The sequence below is a fragment of the Eretmochelys imbricata genome, chromosome 26 (genome assembly GCF_965152235.1).
Source record: "Eretmochelys imbricata isolate rEreImb1 chromosome 26, rEreImb1.hap1, whole genome shotgun sequence".
In the NCBI taxonomy this organism is placed as follows: Eukaryota; Metazoa; Chordata; order Testudines; family Cheloniidae; genus Eretmochelys; species Eretmochelys imbricata.
In genome coordinates, this window is record NC_135597.1 from 5,371,923 (window position 1) to 5,390,683 (window position 18,761).

General features: G+C 43.1%; 1 protein-coding gene across 2 annotated transcripts in view; it reads left to right on the forward strand.

Moving 5' to 3' along the window:
- Nucleotides 1–18,761, forward strand: part of XPO7 (exportin 7) — a 71,542-nt gene that overhangs the window by 32,822 nt on the left and 19,959 nt on the right. The window contains exons 5-14 of one of the 2 annotated variants that reach the window (XM_077805860.1): nucleotides 2,479–2,571; nucleotides 6,165–6,269; nucleotides 8,672–8,837; nucleotides 9,857–9,930; nucleotides 12,062–12,181; nucleotides 13,352–13,498; nucleotides 14,755–14,927; nucleotides 15,556–15,749; nucleotides 16,864–16,969; nucleotides 18,301–18,436. In XM_077805860.1, coding sequence (XP_077661986.1) covers nucleotides 2,479–2,571; nucleotides 6,165–6,269; nucleotides 8,672–8,837; nucleotides 9,857–9,930; nucleotides 12,062–12,181; nucleotides 13,352–13,498; nucleotides 14,755–14,927; nucleotides 15,556–15,749; nucleotides 16,864–16,969; nucleotides 18,301–18,436 — 1,314 coding nt within the window. The remainder of the gene's footprint in view (nucleotides 1–2,478; nucleotides 2,572–6,164; nucleotides 6,270–8,671; nucleotides 8,838–9,856; nucleotides 9,931–12,061; nucleotides 12,182–13,351; nucleotides 13,499–14,754; nucleotides 14,928–15,555; nucleotides 15,750–16,863; nucleotides 16,970–18,300; nucleotides 18,437–18,761) is intronic. The other variant, XM_077805861.1, reaches the window with a different exon arrangement.

The following is an 18,761-nucleotide window of genomic DNA, read 5'->3' on the forward strand; positions in this document are numbered from 1 at the left end:
CACAGGGCCCTGGGCTGGAACCCAGAGTAGAGGGCGGGCCCAGGTTCTCCCCCCCCCCCCCCCCCCCCAAAAACATCCCAACTCCTGGTCAGACACAGGAGGGGTCGACCTGGACTGTGGGTTCATGAAAACGACCAAACTGAGGGCTGTTGTGAAGCTCCAAAGCGAGCAAATCCACCAATAAGCGCAAGACCCACCAAAGGTAGAGGAGGAACTTTGTCACAACTGTAAGTATTAAATAATGTGGCAGAACTTTAGGATTCCAAGTATGTAATTCTTCTGTCAAAGCCCCAAATCCAAATGATTCATCCAAAATGAGAAGCAGGATGACTACCCATTAAACTGGGGCTATGTGCACCTCACCACACTTGCAGCTGCGTTACTGCGAGTGTGACAAATTGCCTGGTTTGTTTAAATACCAATCTTTTATATTAAGCCAGGACCATCAGGACCTTTAATTTTGAATTTGGACCCTTTAGTATGGGAAAACTATCAGTTAATCAGTTTGGGTGTATCTGGTTTTTTTTTTTTTAGGTCATTAATTTTGGCTGTACCAACCTTGAGATCCTTTAAAATCCAACAGGGAGGAGAGGGGGTTATTTTTCATGCTCTGCCTGGGATTTCCTGGCAGCCATCAGAGTAGTACCGCTAAGAAAAGAGACTAAGCGTGGGGAACCTCTCATTGCTCTGGCTGGCCGACATAGCTTCAGTGAAGAAGTGGAGAAAGACTGGCTACAGCTCATTGGCTGCAGAGTGCGAGATCTGAGTTGGTGTGTGACAAAGGAAGGTTTTAAAAGTGTGTGTGATGTGGGGCGGTGGATTATAGAAGATCCTCACAGATATTATGTGGAACATCGTGGCTTGACATATCTGTAGAAACATCCCATCCCATGATTATTAGCAAATATTTACACTGGGGTCTCAGGGTGCTATTCCAATCGTAATCAGAGAGCCATTGGGCTAGAAGCTGTATAAACATGGTCAAAAGACAGTCCCTGCCCACAAGAGCGTAGCTTTACAGGCAGAAGATTGAATTTTTTCAGCAGTCCCAAACTGTGGGACTCTCTTCCAGACGAGCCTAGCATGGCATAAAATCGCACTGTTCTCACAACGCTCTCAATGCTGACTTTTTTTCTCCAATTTAACATTTTTAACAATCCAACTTCCACAAGGAAGTAGTAGTAAATAATCCCAGAGTCCATGGCTGCAGGGGGAGAAGAGGAAAGGAACTAGAGTGGGACTCTTATATTGTGATGGTGGGATTTATTTATTTGGATAGACAGTAGAATAGTATGATGAGTGTGAGGATCGTAAAATTTAAAAAGTGATATCTAGAAAATATTACAATGCCGAAGTGTTACACCTTTCCATAAACGGCTCAAACTATTTCTAGCTTTTTGAGACAATCCTGTTGCTTTTCTCTCAACTCCATCTCCTAAGGCATGTTGAAGACTGTATTTGGTTATCGGTCATGAGTTCAGCAAAGATTCCTGGCTATACAGCCGCATAGTATCATGTTAATGCTTGAGATCATTGTTCAAAACAGAGGCCTATGATTGTAGTCTCTTCCCCACCAAGTCTGCAGTGTGTTTGGACTCCTGCAAAGGGGATGAACTTAGTCTCGGATGAGAGAAGAAATTGGGACAGTTAGTGCAGGCGGGTGCTAACCAAAGTGGAGCTGGGGAGCCCCATCCAGTTACAGGAAGGGAACTCCTTGTGGCAAAAGAAGAGACCAGGGTAGCTCTTGTATGTGAAGTTAGTTGGTATGTAAAGTCTCCTTCCCAGTGAGCAGGTGTTTTGTATCAAGACTGCCAAAGACTGTAAGGGCTGTGGAGAATGAACTCCCTTGACTGCTAGAGGTGGGGCCTCATTGTCAGGAGTGAGATATTGATTGGGTGGTGGTTGGGGAAATTTTAATTGCCACTTCTCATGCTGCAGGAGTTCTGTGGCTCTAAGACTTCAGTTTTCAGAGCTGTCAGTTGGCAGCTTTCATGATAGCTAAGGTCTCAGTCCTGCAAAGATTTATGCACTTACTTAACTTTACCATTGATTTCAGTGGAACTAAATACTTGAAAGTAAGCACATATGTAAATCTTTGAAGAATCAGGGGTAAGTAGGCACCAAAAATGTGATTTAGAATAGATAGATAGATGAGCCATTAAATAACATGTGTATTTTTGTTTGAGCAGTCCATAGAAATTGTTAGCTGCTGAGAAGTCTGGCAAACATATCAAATTGTAAATAATATGAATTTTTTTAAATGCATCTAAATATAGAACTCCTCAACACATTGTGCTTGAACATTTTCCAGTCACTGTTCTACGAGGACATTGCATACCTAGCCAAATATATCTTATTTACAGTGTGCAAGTACTTCCTTCTGCATGGCAGAAGGACTTCAGAACTACAGTGAAAACTGGCGAGAACAACCTGACACTGCTAATTCCTCCTCTTCTTCCCTCCAATCTCTCTCATCAGGATAGCGTAGAACACTGCATCATAGGAGTGACAATTCTGTCTCAGCTAACGAATGAAATTAATCAAGTAAGTGCTACAGCCTTCTTCAATGAAGTAAGTGTCCAATTTTCTCATTTGTATTGTTCTGCTGTGTGTGTGTGTGTGTTTGTGTGCTGATTTTTATTTTTTTGCTATCATGCGCTTTTGCGGTAAGATATTGATATTTCTTCTGATCTAAGGATTTCTTTGCCATCTCCTGCTCTTAGCATCTTATCTTCTCCAGTACCTGGATGTAATGCTCTATGATAAAAATGAAGCAACACTAAAATAGCAAATGGGTTCCTGCCCAGTACAATCTTGCCTGTAAGGATAAAGCCCCATAGCATGAATTAGCAAAGCATCATTAGCATCTTTTGTCCTCCATTCCTATGCATTTTTTTTAACTTTGTGCATTCTCATTTTTAAAAAAATTCACAACCCTTTTTGCATTGTCAATCATTCCAATAACTTCTTCATGGGGATATAAATATAGAGTATAAACATAACAAATCTGGTAAATATTTTGAGTTCCTTTGCGAATACATAGCATGTAGCATGTTCAGTGTGCCTTACAAATACCAAGTGATCCTATTTCACACACTTTTTTGGTTTTGTTTTGGGGTTGTTTTTTGGGCGGGGAGGAGGGAGGGACTGACAGAGCAAAAAGGGACACAGAGGATAAGTAACTTGACCAAGTCTACATTTGAATTAGTGGCATAAGCAGGACTAGGATTCTGGAGTTCTTGTCTTTCAGTCCCATGGTCCAATTTCTGCTAGATCTTGCTTCCTCTCTGGTATTTATTTGAAAAGCTGGGGACTAGAGACATTAATTGGTCAAATCTAAGCATAAAGGAAATAATCATACACTCCTAAAGCCCAATTTATTTTCTAGCTGTGACTCCTTCAGACAGATTTTACTAGTGCATGTCAGACTGCCACCAGTCACCCCAAGGAGCAGTTTTCCTTGGGGACCCTTCTAGTTTAGATGAGAGAGATTATCTAGACTTTTGCTGAGAGGACCAATACTAATTAGTTTTGTTTTAGCCTTTTAAATTCTCATTAATATGGACACTAACTTTGCTTTTGCTAATACATGTGCAAACACTTGAAAACAACCCAGGCTTTGAAACTGAGAAATTCTACCATGGCATTGAATAACTTAATTAAAAATGATTGTTTGCAGTCTGTTAGGTACAGGCAATATAGGCCAAAAATTTCCCATTTTGGTGTCTAAAGCTGTGCAAAGCACCCACCGCTCTCACTGAAGTCAGTGAAGTTCAGCTTCTCTAAAAATCAGGACACTTTTTTTGTTTAGGAGCCTGCAAGCTCCCACCCTGCTCTGAACAGAATCTATTCCCGCCCATTGTGTTTAGTCCAAATTTACCTCACTTCTTGGGATTTGGCTTCATTGGTTACTCAGACAACAAAGTAACTGTAAACTTGTGGCGGGACTTTCTCCTCCGCCTTGGATGCTTCTACAGTTTCCCTGCAGGAGACCTCTCTGCCTCAGATCTTTGTTCCCTGTGCCCAGAGAACCACTCCCACCTCCCTAATAACAAGGGCAAAAATAACAAGCCTGCAAGACACAGTGAATCAGTATATATTGATCAGCATCTCCCTCCAGGGTTCTAACACCTAACAGGAGAGGGGATCAACAAAAAAGTTCTGTCACCAGTTGTTTCCTAAATCCATATTTAAATCCCTAGCTGTAGGCAACAAAGCTAGAAAATTTTGGCCATAATTCATGAATCTCTTGTTTAAATATGTAAGAGAATAATTCTACCACAAAATACTATCTAAATACACTTTGGGTTAAAGACCTCTTCCTGAAATTGCCACCACTTGCATTGCTAAAAGCACGCTCACTTGCAAGCAGTCCCTGTGTTGGTATGTGGCAAATACAGTGGATGGTGATTTATTTGGGGTTTCATAACTATATAAATTTCAGATTCATTACCATGTAACTTGTATGGGTCTTTTTTCTTAAAGTGAATTTGTGGTAACTTTTTTGTATATAAAAATATCTACACTAATCTAGCATTTTCTTTGTCCCAAAGATCTGTACAAACAACACACGTACTGAACTATTGCCTTCTCTAGTATAGGGAGAGGATTAGCCACCTGGCTTGTGGCATGTGGCACAACACTGGAGAGCTGGGAAACTTACCAGCAACAGTGAAGCAAATCCTGACTCTTACAAAAAGTGCATGAGATCAGCAATGGGCATGCAGAGAATACAGGATGCCTGTTTTCCAGACCTCCTCTAATAGATAACTGATAGGCGAGAGATGAGAGGAATATCCGTTTAGTGGTTAGGGTGCTACCCTGGGACAGGGGAGAGGTAGGTTCAATTCTCTCCTCTTCCACAAACTGTGCACGCCTTTGGGCGGGTGACTGTCTCTCTGTGCCTCCATGCCCCATCTGCACAATGGGGATAATGGCACTGCCCTGCCTCATGAGGGTGTTGTGAGGATAAATACAATAAAGGTTGTGAGGTGCTTGTATCCTACACTAACGGGGGCTGTATAAGATGGAGGGTGATCAGGTAGTGTATATGAATGAGGGTAACAAGCAGTGTCTGTTAATGAAACTCTGAATGGAGAGGAGGTTTCAGGTTAAGTATGTGTCTATGTAGGCATTTAAGCCTTCTTTCCCCATGTACCATGAGTGATTGTAAGAGTGGGGGAAGAACATTTTACTTGCAGACCAAAAAGTAATTCACCATGGGCCTCTGGGGGAATAGATCATTTATTTTAGTGCAGCTTTGCAATATTAAGAATTTTAAAAAAATCTCTGGTGCGAATACTGTAGTTTACTGTATTATATTCAGTGTTTAGAGCACATTTCTCAAATTAATATGTGCTTGTGGTATCCTATATCGAGCAACATCCACTTACTACTTCTCCTAACACACATGGCATACTTAATTGTCGTACAGCTACAGGTCCTGTACATGGGTTTAAAAACAAACGTGGCCAGATCCAAAGTGGCACCAATGCAAAGGCCTTCTTGTAACTTTCTGTTCATCCATGTATCTTGTCATTTGGCTCTCACTGTGACTGTGATTGGCTGGTGACAGAGGACTCTGCATCTGGCCAGCATTTTCATAGACGGGAGTGGAAAGAGTAAGGGGCAATCAGGAATGATTTAGTGGATCTAGTTTAAGTAGGTCAAGAACTGTTCCCCAAACTAGATATTGGGGACTTCTGAAAAATTTTACCGACATTCCATTTTCAAAAATGATTTAGACATTAACAATTAAATTGTTTTTGAAAATGGACTTTAGCCTCCTAAATCACTTAGGTACTGTTGAAAATTTTACCCTTAATCCTGCTTTAAAACCAGCTCAAGTAAACTTGGTTTTTGCTTGAGATGAAACTGTGTGTTTAAGCATTTTCGGAACATTGTTCTCACTTAGTACCCTAGACAGGTAATATAGTTTTATTAGCAGTTCAATAAAAAGTTAATGGCAGTACAGGAACCATTATTTTATGTTAATAGACTGTAATACAATTGGAGAACGTCCCTTCAGTTTAATCAACTGATGCAATGCAATTATGGGGGAGGAATGCCCTAGTGTGCCACTAATGTTTTATTAATAACATTCCTGTGCATTCTACTTGCCTTCCTATAAACTAGTCCTAAAAGTCGCTTGTGTCTCTACCCAGGCGGACACCACCCATCCCCTGACCAAGCACAGGAAAATAGCCTCTTCGTTCCGAGACTCGTCTTTATTTGATATCTTCACGCTTTCGTGTAACTTACTGAAACAGGTAGGGAGACTGCAGTTCTGGTCAAATGCCTGTATCAAACTTAGCAGTAAACGTCTTCCTGCTGTAACTTCATTGAAACTAGTCCTTTCTTTCTAGATGTGGCAGTTTTCCACACATCTGCCTTTAGGGAGATTTTCAGATTAGATTCCTACTTTTCACTTCATAACATCTCTGTACTGCAGAAGTGCTTAGCTGTTCGTTTACAGGCAAGGTCATAGAACAGCCTGATTTTCCTACTAGGTAAGTCAGGCTCTGATTAAGGTTTTGTGTATTCACTTCGTTCAATACAAACCGAAGATAGAAATGTCATGACCTTTTTAAAATTTTCAAATGAAAACCCCTCGGATGGCTTATTTTCCCCCATTCCATACCAGGATAGCTATTCCTGTATAAAGCACTGTTATAGTGATATAATTGCGTTCCCCCAAGAGGAATCGTACCACTTTTACTATACCGGTATAATTAAAGCAGGAACAACATTCTAATATAGACATGGCCCTTGTCTGGATTGTTAGGTCTTGCAAAAATTCCTTTGTGCTGCTGAGCAGCTGTACAAAAGGAAGGTTAATGGCCCTGCCACCTTTCCCAGAGTATGCAGTCTGAAGGGAGCCTTGAATTTGTGGTTTCCCAGGTATAAAGTGAAGAAGGAAAAGGTATGTGTAGTTTGGTGTGAATTCTAGAGGCAGAGGTCCAAGGCAAGTGCTTTTTGGAATAGGGCATCAGTGGTTTACCAAAGGTTTTTCTGCAAGAGACAGTTGCCTTAGGCAGTTTGTTACCACCTCTATTCAAGAACATAGCAATTGTGTATGTTTTTGTAAGAAAAGAAATTACACTGATAAAATCCTGACTCCACACCTGGCTTCTGTTCCAAATAAGAAATGGATCTACAGGGTCCCAAGATCCATTCAAAGTGGCAACATCCCGTTGGACTGTGATCACAACTAGTGTTGTGCCAGTGTGTGAAAATTGGGAAATAACACTGCATAGAAATAGCGTGAAATTCACCAGTTTAGTTTTGCCCTTCAAACTGAGTGCAGTATTAAAGTAAACAAACTGCATAAAGGGTGAAAAACAAGTTTCACTTGGAAAAACCTTTCAGACTGAATAATCTCTAGTCCTGCTAGTCATACAGGTAAAGAGTTTGGGTTTAACAAGATTTGTTTATCTTGCCTTTATCCTTTTTAATGTTACCATGGATTCATAACTAAAACTAAAATATTACCTAGAAAACTCTTGTATGTGACATATGCCTGCATGATTTATTTGTGATTTGTCCCTCAAGATGAAATGAAACTTGGAGGCTTGAATGACATGACTCATTGGGGATACAGCCTCCAGTTTTATGTGTCTTTACCTCTCAGTCATCCCGCTTTTGTTTCCCTGGATGCCCCCATGCCCCAATTTTAAGGACAAATTGTGATGTTTTCTTTTATCCTATTTAATGTCCTCATTTTCCTGTGACTAATGCCCATTACCCCAGTTATTCCTTTATCTGTTTGGCAGCTTGCACAAGCTCCTGTGTATAAAACCAGATGTTTCCAGGGTGATCCTCCAATGACTCTAGTTGGTTTCCCTTGGAGGGAGCAGGGGATTGGGCTGCTAGGAGCTAATGATTATGTCTATATCACTGTCATAAAACAGTGCAATTAAGCAGTCATTGAAGAACAATGCCATCTAGTAGACATTCTGGAGTGGCTGTGGCAGACAATTCCAACTATCAGTGAAACAGTATAGTGGGTCCCATTGCAACTGACCAGATCAGTTTGTGGCAGATTTAGGGTAGAAGAAGTTTAGTTTCTCTATGAAAAGCATAGAGCAAATGTGCAAAGCACAGGCCTTCTAGTTTGTCTCCAGACTCCAGACCTATGTGCTGCTATAAAACAGCTATGAGCTGATCTAGCATCATGAACCCACTAATAACCTTGTGTTGCTTCAGAATCGTTGTATCTAGTCCCAGAGCTTTGAATCTGAAGTAGGGTTTATCCAGATTGTTTGTGCAACGTAGTGAATGCACTTGTTTTCCTACCGGAGAGTGTGATGGAGTAACAGGAGCCTCTGCTGATAAATGCATGTCAACCAGATAGTGTTTCCTGTGTTCTACCCAACTGAGAAATTTCCTAATCTGATGGATCTTCCAGAATAATTACTGGCTGGCAAGCATTGTTGCTGAGTGAAAAGGAAGCACTGTCCACTCTCTTTATGTAAGGACTAAAAAGCCAAATACAGATTCTTTGTTGTAAAAGTATGGGGCACCAGGGATATTTAGGGTGTTGTCTGAGGTGGTGTCTCAGCCTTGTCATGAAGGTGGCATGTGATACCTACGAATGTCCCCGCCTGTTGAAGTGCAGTTGTGCTCCTGGCTCAGCCACCGCATTGTTCTTTTTATCCACTGTGTTCTGTAGGCTTCAGGGAAGAACCTGAACTTGAATGATGAAAGCCAGCACGGCCTGCTCATGCAGCTACTCAAGCTCACACACAATTGCCTGAACTTTGATTTCATTGGCACATCAACAGATGAGTCCTCAGATGATCTCTGTACAGTGCAGATTCCAACCAGTTGGAGATCAGGTAATGCTCCAGGGGGGAAGGGGAAGCAGGCGTACCTTCTTCAGTGTGCCAAATGGCTGGCCAAGGCTCTGTCTACCACAGTGCTACTCAAAGTGGTGGTCTGCGAGCCATCGGCTGCCAGTCTGCGCGCACACTGGGGGGAAAAATGCCGGTCCCCCACATCAGATAGCTTGAGAAGCACTGGTCTACAGTATATAAATAGACCTGTGTGTCAGGAAACTAGGTGTACAGCCCTGTTGTCCACTAACCTGATTACAGATGTGATTCTTTTTGCTAGTAAAGGCTGGTCCGAAAGCACACAAGCACCCTTCCTCCTGGCCCTTCAATCCTATGCTATGTGAACTTCAGAAATCACAAATTTGGCTTGTGTGGACCGCTCAATTTTTTTTTCAGTACACTTCTCGTAGAAGGGAAGAAAAGAAGCCAGAAAGGAGCCCTGTCAGTTCTGAAATCCAGAGCTTCTCTCATGCCACTCACTTTAAAAATGGGATTCCCTGACTAGACAATTGTCAAGACAATGTTGCACTACTTGGCAGTACTTCTGCACTTGTCACTTAAGGATATAACGGTTGTACTGCGTCACACCAATGGTCGGTCTAGCCTAGCATCCTGTCTCTGAGAGTGGCTAGTGCCAGATGCTTCAGAAGGAATTAAAACAACAGGGCCGCTTTGAGTGATACGTGCCCTGTCATCCAGTCCCAGCTTCTGGCAGGGGCAGTGTCCATCCTTGACCTCCTCCTGGTCCTTAGCAGTCATTCTGCAGTCACAGATTGCTTCCTTTAAATGCCCTGCTCTATTTCTCTAGCTTAGTATGTGTATTCTGGAAGAGGAGGCTCTGGAATACAGCACTATAAGTCTTTGAAAACATTTCCGTAATGTAATCTCTTCTAGCGTAAAGAATGTGCATGCTTTTGTAGTTTTGGGCAGACAAGCACAAAAGTGTCTTTGTAAGCAAAGTACTCCGCAGAATGCAGGAATGCAGATGTCCACAGTAAGGTGCTCCTTTCTGTCTGTTTCAGCATTCTTGGATTCCTCGACCCTACAGTTGTTTTTTGACCTGTATCATTCCATTCCTCCATCGTTTTCACCTCTGGTGAGTTCAGAGTTCATGGTTCTTATGACCCCTAATATCAGAAAGCATTTACAGCACAGGGAGAGCCATATCTAAAGGACTTCATTGGTATATGAGCCTGAGATATTGGCCTTTTGATTAAAATGATGTAAAATATACGTTCAGAACAGTTGCTTATTTTGATAATATAGTATTATCCCATAAAGACCAAAGGGCAGCTGTGCCAAGCTCTTTAGTGTTGATAGTTTTGGTACCTCCAGGGGTTTTTGGAGTGGATTAAGAAGCAGTCCTCATTTGTATGAAATACTGCTACTCCTGCCCTTCTTTTGCCCCTTCCATTTGAGAATCTCAAACTGCTGTAAGTGAAGCTGAAGCCTCCCAACTGCCCGTGAGGGAGCTAGGTGATGGTATGACCGTTTTGTAGGTGGGGAAAGCTACTCGGAGAGTTGAAATGACTTGCCTAAAATCACACAGCAAGTCTGCGGCAAAGCTGGAGGTAGAAGCCAAGAGCCTGACCCCTAGTCCCATTCTCTCTCCACTGGACAAGACTGTTTCACCACATGGTGAAAGGGTCAATAGCATCAGCCCAAGTAACGGAGTCACGTGATTGGATGTTTTCTTTTAAAATACTGTCTGCCAACCAGCAACCAGGTGATCCAATAACAGAGTGAGCCAGTGCATGGAGTTGCTCACTCTGTGGCTGGACTCAATGTGCGTAAAGCATTCGAATCTAGGAAACCTCTCTTATGCTGGCCAGTCAGCAAGAGTCACACCCAAAGATGTTTCTCAGTTGGAAGTTACTCTGATCTGTGTGCATCTGTGGTATGGTAGGAAGCAGAATCTGCAAATGCCCTTCAGGTGCTGTTCAGGGAGAAGCCCAGCAAAGCATTAAACATCTTTGCTCCAGAAATCTTAAAAATTGGCTATCACCAGTGCTGGTCATTACAGGCAAAGAAAGAAAGGAAGGAAGGGGAGAAACTTGCATAGTTTGCCTATTGGTAGATTGTTTCCCTTAAAAGCACTAAATATTTCAGCATGGGGTAAAACTGGACCAGTTGCTTATATAGGCACTTAAATACTGTGGGCTAAATATTTTTCCTAGTTAACGTAGATGCATGCTGCAATGGAAACACTTCTTAACTGGCTGGAAAAGGGAGGATCTTTCTTCAAAAGGATGTTTCTAGGAGAGGTAGGACAGAGCTGGTCACTTCATTATATAGTGCTAGCCAAGCCTGAGATTTAAGCCTCAAATATTTGAGAGAGTTAAAGAACAAGTGTCACTGTTAAGCAGAAATCTAAAACAATTAAGCCAGTAATTGCTCTGAGCTTTGATCATTAAAAGTGTGAGCAAGCAAGAACCAGAGGGGCTTTAACAGCAGAGCAGGTAGCTATTCGGCTGGTTGCGGGAATCGGGGCTTGCCTCAGTGCAAAGAGTCTCTAATTAATTTGCTTCTAATGTTCCTGAAGTTCATAATACCATTGAGTAGTGTGGTAATGGATTCATTTGCATAACTGCATCCTTGAAATCTGCCTTCAGCTTAAATGTAATAGAGGCTGAGATGGAAGTGCTTTAACTTAAATGTGCATCTTGCCATTCTTCAGGTTCTCTCATATTTTCCCTAGACCATGTTAAACTCTTGTATGGAGAGGCTGGCAGGCTTTCCTCCCACTGCCAGTATTTTTCAAGTCAGCCTTTGTTTACACACAATAGCAGATGACACGAGTCAGATAAGAGGGCACAACCTGCATTTTTGCTTTCACCATTTGGGGAAATCCTTTTTCTCTGTCACCACATGACAACACAGTGGAGACTGTAACATAGTAATGGAGTTTAAGGCTTGAAGGGCCTTCCTAAAGCTGGGTGTTCATTGAGCCATGAAGCTGGAGAGATGATCCCTGTATAATGTAGTCTCTTAATCCCTCCTGCTTGTTTCCACTGGATCTCTCCTATTTTTCTCTTTTCATAGAGAGAATGTTTGGAGGTAGTTTCGTTTTAAAACCACCCTTTGAACTGTAGCAGCTGAGTTTGATTGCTAAGGAGTATCGTGAACACTTGAATGAACTACCCTCTCTGGAAAGGGAAGCAACTCCTCAAACTATTCCCTTCAGTCTGAATAAAATCTTTCCACTTTATTCCTTTTGCTTCCTTTAGGTCTTGTCCTGCTTAGTCCAGATAGCTTCTGTCCGCAGATCCCTTTTTAACAATGCAGAGAGAGCAAAGTTCCTGTCTCATCTCGTTGATGGCGTTAAACGAATACTGGAAAACCCCCAGGTGAGCATATCAGAAGCCAGGTATTTTAGTGCTCTTTCTCTACTGCATTTGCCACATTTGTTTCCAAAAACTACTCTTCTGTCAGGGGACCCTCTTTCAACCTGGCACGCCAATATTCACCACTGTCATGTAATTAGGATATGTTTTGTACAAAGTATGCCTTGTGAGGTATCATTCTAAAAATCTTGATCTGAGAGACATTAATATCTCATTGGATTGCATGTACCCCAGTTCCACCCTGGGGGGAACCCGTCACACGCCCATTACAAAAAAAATGTAGAGGAAGATGATGGGAGATCAGAGAAGAGCAACTAAAATGTTTGTTGAACTAAATATGTATAGTTCATTTAAGTGGGAGACTAAAGGTAAAGGAGAGAATAATGGTCAGAGGTGAAGGTTTAAAAAGTGTAAACCCCCGGGATGGAAGAGAATTGTTTAGTGTAGTATGTAGGGCTAGAACCAGACAAAGCGGGATGAAATTTAGGCTAAATATATGGTAAACTTCACAGCACTGATATCAGTAAGGCTTGGGAGACTAATGGTGGGGTTTACTCCACTGCAGAACAGAGAAGTGAGACTTTCACTGGACAAAACTGCTGAAAATATGCTTATGGGAACAATCTTACACTGGCCAAGGAAGAAAGACTAGATGATTTTAATGTCTGTCGTCTTTAACTTCTTTCCTCTAGTCTCCTACTCCCAATCACTTAAATATCACTTACTGTGTTGGAAGAAGCTAACCCTTCCTTTTATCGAGAATGATACTTGAGTCTTGTGGTTTAAACCTTGTGTAGTTTGCGAATGTGAATTAAGCGTGTTACAGGCTGGTGTTTTGGGTGCCAGACATTAGACATGTTCCAAGGCCTGCCATAAACGGTAGGGTTTCATTTTAGCCGGTGATCTGTACTATGTGGCTTTGAGAGATCATACTTTGCACTTGCATGTAAGGATTTCCAAGCAATTTAGAGGTGGGCAAGCCCTACCCCTTTTTTAGAAATGGGGGAGCTGAGGCACAGAGTGATAAAATAACTTGCCAAATCATGCAGTGAGTCAGTGGCAGAGTTGGGAATAAAAGCCAGGTCTCCAGACTCCCATTCCTATGCTCAAAAACGCTAGACAGTGCTACCTGTCTCATGATTTGACATACTGTTTGTTCTCTTCCTCCCCAAGAGTTTGTCAGACCCAAACAATTACCATGAGTTCTGCAGGTTGCTGGCTCGATTAAAAAGCAACTATCAACTGGGAGAGCTGGTGAAGGTGGAAAACTACCCTGAGGTCATCCGACTTATTGCCAACTTCACCGTGACCAGCCTACAGGTGGGAACTCATTGCATTTGGCCTTGTTGGCACTTCTCAAAGTGGAGGAGTTTCCCTCCTTGCATTTACTTTGCAGTGGCTATGCCAATTTGTCAGGCCCAATGGCAACAAGACTGCAGCATCCGCACAGGCTTTGTAACAGGAGAGTCTGGCTGTGCAATATTGATCATACCATGAACTCTGGCTGCAAAACCCATGAGGGGAGGGTTGTAGTTATAGCTCTGGAGTTTTTCCCATGTCCAATCAGTAGCAACTGCTGAGTCAGGGTTATTTTAGTGTAATGTATCAACCCATTATTAAAATGTAGTGTAGAGGGTGGTTCTACTGCTAATACCATCAATATCACGCAAAGGTTCCCTCTGTGTTTTCTGCTGCTGTGCAGCATACAACTACATCGCTGTACAAAATAAAATGGTATTTTAAAAATTCTTCCATGGTAACTACTGCAAACTGGTAGGCTTGATCTGCAGACAATTGGGGGGGGTGTAGCTTTTAGAAATATCAAATGTTGTTAAGATTTGTGAATTCAGGGGAATTTCAGTATTGCCTTTATGTAATGTAAATGTCAATAACTATGCATATTACTGTGCAGCTGTGTAACTTCCCTTTAGGACAGAATTGGTTCTCTTATGTAGGAGTCCAGCAGCAGTGGCTGGACCAGGCCACCAAAATGATTTCAAGAAAAACCTGTTTTAACCCAGGTCTCCAGAATTGAAAGTCTAGTGCAGCGGTTTGACAGTCCTCCTCTTGGGGTTTTCCCTCAGCTGTGGAAGGTGTGTACTACTGAAGGGACTGAGCATAGGGAGCCACGATAGAGATGGAGCTCAGCAGATGATGACTCTTGCACTGCCATGTATGTTTTCCTCACTGCACTCCAATGCTAAGATGAATGAGGCGAGAAAGCAACAAGACGGATGCTAGGATTGAGGGAGGGCACCAAGGTTCCCTATCTAACCCTGCAAGCTTGTATTTACAGACCTGAACTGGGAGCTGAAGGCTTCAGCTCGGCTAAATCACATGAAAGTTATTTTGGAGTATCTCTGGCTTTTTTGCTGAACAGTTCTCTTCCTTAGGCACTCCTGGAATTTGGATGCTGACTTAAATTCAGTGCTGTATAGGAAAATGAAGCATTAAAGCATCCTGTAAAGCCTCTGAATAGCTGCTCTCCCACTGACAAGCCGCTCAAGACAAATGTGACATTCTGCACGATCGTAAATTCACTGGCTTTCTTCCTTTCTCTATCTTGGTACCTGTAGCACTGGGAGTTTGCACCGAACAGCGTACATTATCTGCTAAGCCTTTGGCAGCGGCTGGCAGCATCAGTGCCATATGTTAAAGCCACAGAGCCTCATATGCTAGAAACATACACTCCAGAGGTCACGAAAGCTTACATCACGTCCAGGCTGGAGTCTGTGCACATCATACTGAGGTAAGGGAAGCTTAGAGATACATGAACAGTTCTACCACAGTGCCTGAAGCACATAAGGGAAAATCTTGCAGGGGTCTTTGGCTTTAGATGTATAGGCAAATAGAGCATTGACTCTGGCCCCAGGATGTTTTGCTTTGGTTGTCAATGGAGTGTCTCAGAAGAGATGTCAGAATCAGATGTGCCATCCTTGTATATTGTAGTATATTTTAATTAAAGTTAATTTATTAGATGGAAGAAACTAAAGCACAAGGACAACCGGATGCCTCAATACTTGGCATTTTTTAAACAGGTAAAGTGCTGTGTTCTAAAGCCCTGGACAAATATTGTCTTAAGCCTGCAATAAGAACTTACTCATTGCAGGTTGTAATGGCCCTTCCAATTCTATTAGTTAGTTCTGTGCCCATAAAACAAGAGGACACTATTGATGATCACTTGGTTGTATTACGTCAGTCTGTGCAATGCTCCACCATGACAGCTACCAGAGGCAAAGGTTCAGATGATGATCAGATTTTAAAAATAGCCATATGCCTAGGAGAGGGGTCTTCCATGATGGAAATAAGCTTGTGTTGTGGGTTAGGCTAGCACTGGTATTAAAGTTCCTTTATAATGCTGTTTTCTCCCCATGCAGAGATGGGTTGGAAGATCCACTAGACGACACTGGCCTTGTGCAACAGCAGTTAGATCAGCTGTCCACCATTGGTCGGTGTGAGTATGAAAAGACCTGTGCTCTCCTCGTACAGCTCTTTGACCAGTCGGCCCAGACTTTCCAGGAGCTGCTACAGAGCGCCACTGCCAGCCCCATGGACATCGCAGTGCAGGAAGGTGAGTGCACTCCCAAGAACAGCAGCCAGGGAGCCCTGATCAGATTGCCCCTTCCAAAAACAAACAAACCTACAACTCCAAAAGCCCGTTTTCCTAATGGAATCATATCAGGAGAGATCCAGTCCTACAAGCAGTCCCTTGAGGATATGGGCATGTGGCTTGGGCATTCAGCCTGGTCTATGCACAGATTTTGTACAGGTATAATGATTTCAGTTAGAGGGGTGGGTTTTTTACCTATTATAGTTACACAGATATAACCCCACGTCCCATTTGGGAAAAAGTTACTCCAGTAAAAATGTATCCACACTGGGCGGGCCTTGGGCTGCTTTACTATACTGCTGTAATTAAATCATTACCACTTCAGATGATTAGGACTTGAGTATCTGTCATATCAGCCTTGTGAGCTTTCAGAGAATAAGTGCTCCTCTTTGAGCATACAGTAATGTTTCCAAAAGTCTACAGACTCTGGTCTTGTATTAAAGGAATTTCCTGGGGTGAGGGTGATCTTATGTTGTGAGCACACTGCCGCTAGAAATGATGCTCTGAAGCAATCAGACTGCAGTTCTGATCTTGCAAATTGTACATAATTTCCACTACGTGGAAAAACAGGTAATACTGGCGTAACTTTAGCTTCTTGATCAGAGGCAATAGCTTAGCTGCGGGGGGAATGGGGCAGCGGCCACTCCCCCACCCAGCACAAGTGGAGCCTTTTTAAATTTTTGGCACCTTTTTAAATTTTACTCACCTGGCGGCGCTCCGGGTCTTCGGCGGCACTTCTGCGTCAGGTCCTTCACTCGCTCCGGTTTTCGGTGGCGGGGGAGGGGTCCTTCAGTGTTGCCGAAGACCGGAGCGAGTGAAGGACCCGATGCAGAAGTGCCACTGAAGACCCGGAGCGCTGGCGGGTGAGCATAAGTGGGTGGTGCCTTTTTATCTCCGCTCCCCCTGTTTTCTCCACCTGGCTACGCCACTGATCAGAGGACTAAAATATGCTCTTTTAAGAAATCTTTCTTCATGAACCCTGGCTTTGCCAGAGAAAAACCCAAAGAATCCCTTTTTCTCTCTCTACCATGTGGCCTGTGAAGTGTTTGTTTCTGATGTCCTCTGTTGGCTTCAGGGCGCCTGACATGGCTCGTTTATATCATCGGGGCAGTGATTGGTGGCAGGGTTTCATTCGCCAGCACAGATGAGCAGGATGCGATGGACGGCGAATTGGTTTGTCGGTAGGAATGTTGAATGCTTTCTAGCTGCGCTATGTTCCATTCTTGTGGCTGCATGGTAGTAATTCTCCTTGGGGCTTTAAGTGTTCTCCCTTCCCTCTTCTCTTCTTGCTAAAAATAACTGGATGGAATTGGCCCTCGAACAAAGACGTTGATAGCACTGGCTAGACCCACTGAGCAAACTTCTGTTGGGATTTGTCCAAACCTGGATGTCTGCAGAGGTGTTTGGCAAGGGAGCCAAATAAACATGGGGGACAGTATGTAAGGGTGGAATTTTTCCTATTTTTTAAATGCCCACTGCAGAGTAGAACCCAGTGCATTTCAGAACTGTAAGCCTTCTGTTAGCACAGTTGCTGATTTATTTGGTATAGGTAATTAATATGCAGTTTATGGCTCTTAAACAACCCTAAGCTGAGCAAAATTCCGTGTGGAACATAAGCTAATTCTGCTTCTCTTGGATCAAGAGGACTGAATCTGAGAATTTATGGAAGTTGGCTGTGTGATAACTGTTGTTAATGAGGAACTGTAAATCGAGCACTAGCTTCTCCTGCGGTTGGTGCATTACTGGAGGGAAGATATGAGACCTCAACCATTTTGAGCTGCCCTCTGTTTATGTTATACACAAGAGACTTTCTCATATTAGTCTGTTTACTTTGATCTTTTCTCTCCCTATTAGTTTTGGGCCACTTTCCAAAAAAGAGTTGTCCTTTGCTTTCCCCCCCCACCATGGGTTTATAACCTCAGTCAATGAAAACCTTTCTTACCCCCAATAGATCATTCATGGGCATTATCCACAAGCCCTACGTGGCTATAACAAAAATCAGTGGGGGATGGAGGTGCCCACTTAAATGCCTCTTCAGTCTTGTAATGAGAGCTGGAGGCTTCTGCTCAGGGGGTATCTTGGAGAACATACTGAACTTTGGCATTTGATAAGCTCTGTAGGGGGTGAAAATTCCCCTCTGTGTGGAGGGCAGGCACCAAGGCCTGTGTCTCCTCTCCTTTTCCCCTCCCCACCCCCTGCCCGTATCTTAAGTGGGACTTAAGTGGTGCATAGGCCTTCTGCTGGCTCCTCCACATAAGGGAGCGGGGGGCTTGACTCTTGGTCGTCTACTTTAGTTTAAGGTAATGTCATTCCTGTGTTTCGATCACTCTTGGCCCACCATGCCAGCTCCTAGAGAGCAAAAAGGGGTTCTCAGCCATACGCAGATTCGAAATGATACCAGCTGCCTGAAATCACTTTTCTGCTCACCCTTGTCAGTCTTCAGGCAGGCTGGTATTTCTTGTCCTCCTAGAGTGGTTGGTAGATCTGTTGCTTCTTCTTTCCCTCCCTTCAGGGTATTGCAGTTGATGAACCTGACAGACTCTCGCCTGGCACAGGCTGGGAACGAGAAACTGGAGCTTGCCATGCTGAGCTTCTTTGAGCAGTTCCGAAAGATCTACATTGGAGACCAGGTGCAGAAATCCTCCAAGGTAATTCCCTCTACCATGCAGCCTTGAGGCATTGCTGGCTACCATAATGTCTTCACATCTTTTGGCATATGAGCTGCTAGACCTTAATCTGCTCTTGTCTTGTAAGAAAAAGCTTGTTAGAAGCCCCCATCCTTCCTGCCTTCTACATACCCAGTCTTACAATGATAGCTTCAGCAGTGCAGCTTTGGCGCTGCTTGTCAGTAAGATAATGTCTGATTAGGGCACTAACCTAGGACTTAGGAGACCTGGGGTTCATATCCCTGCTCCACCACAGGCTTCTTGTGTGACCTTAGGCAAGTCACTTAGCTTCTCTGTACCTCAGTTC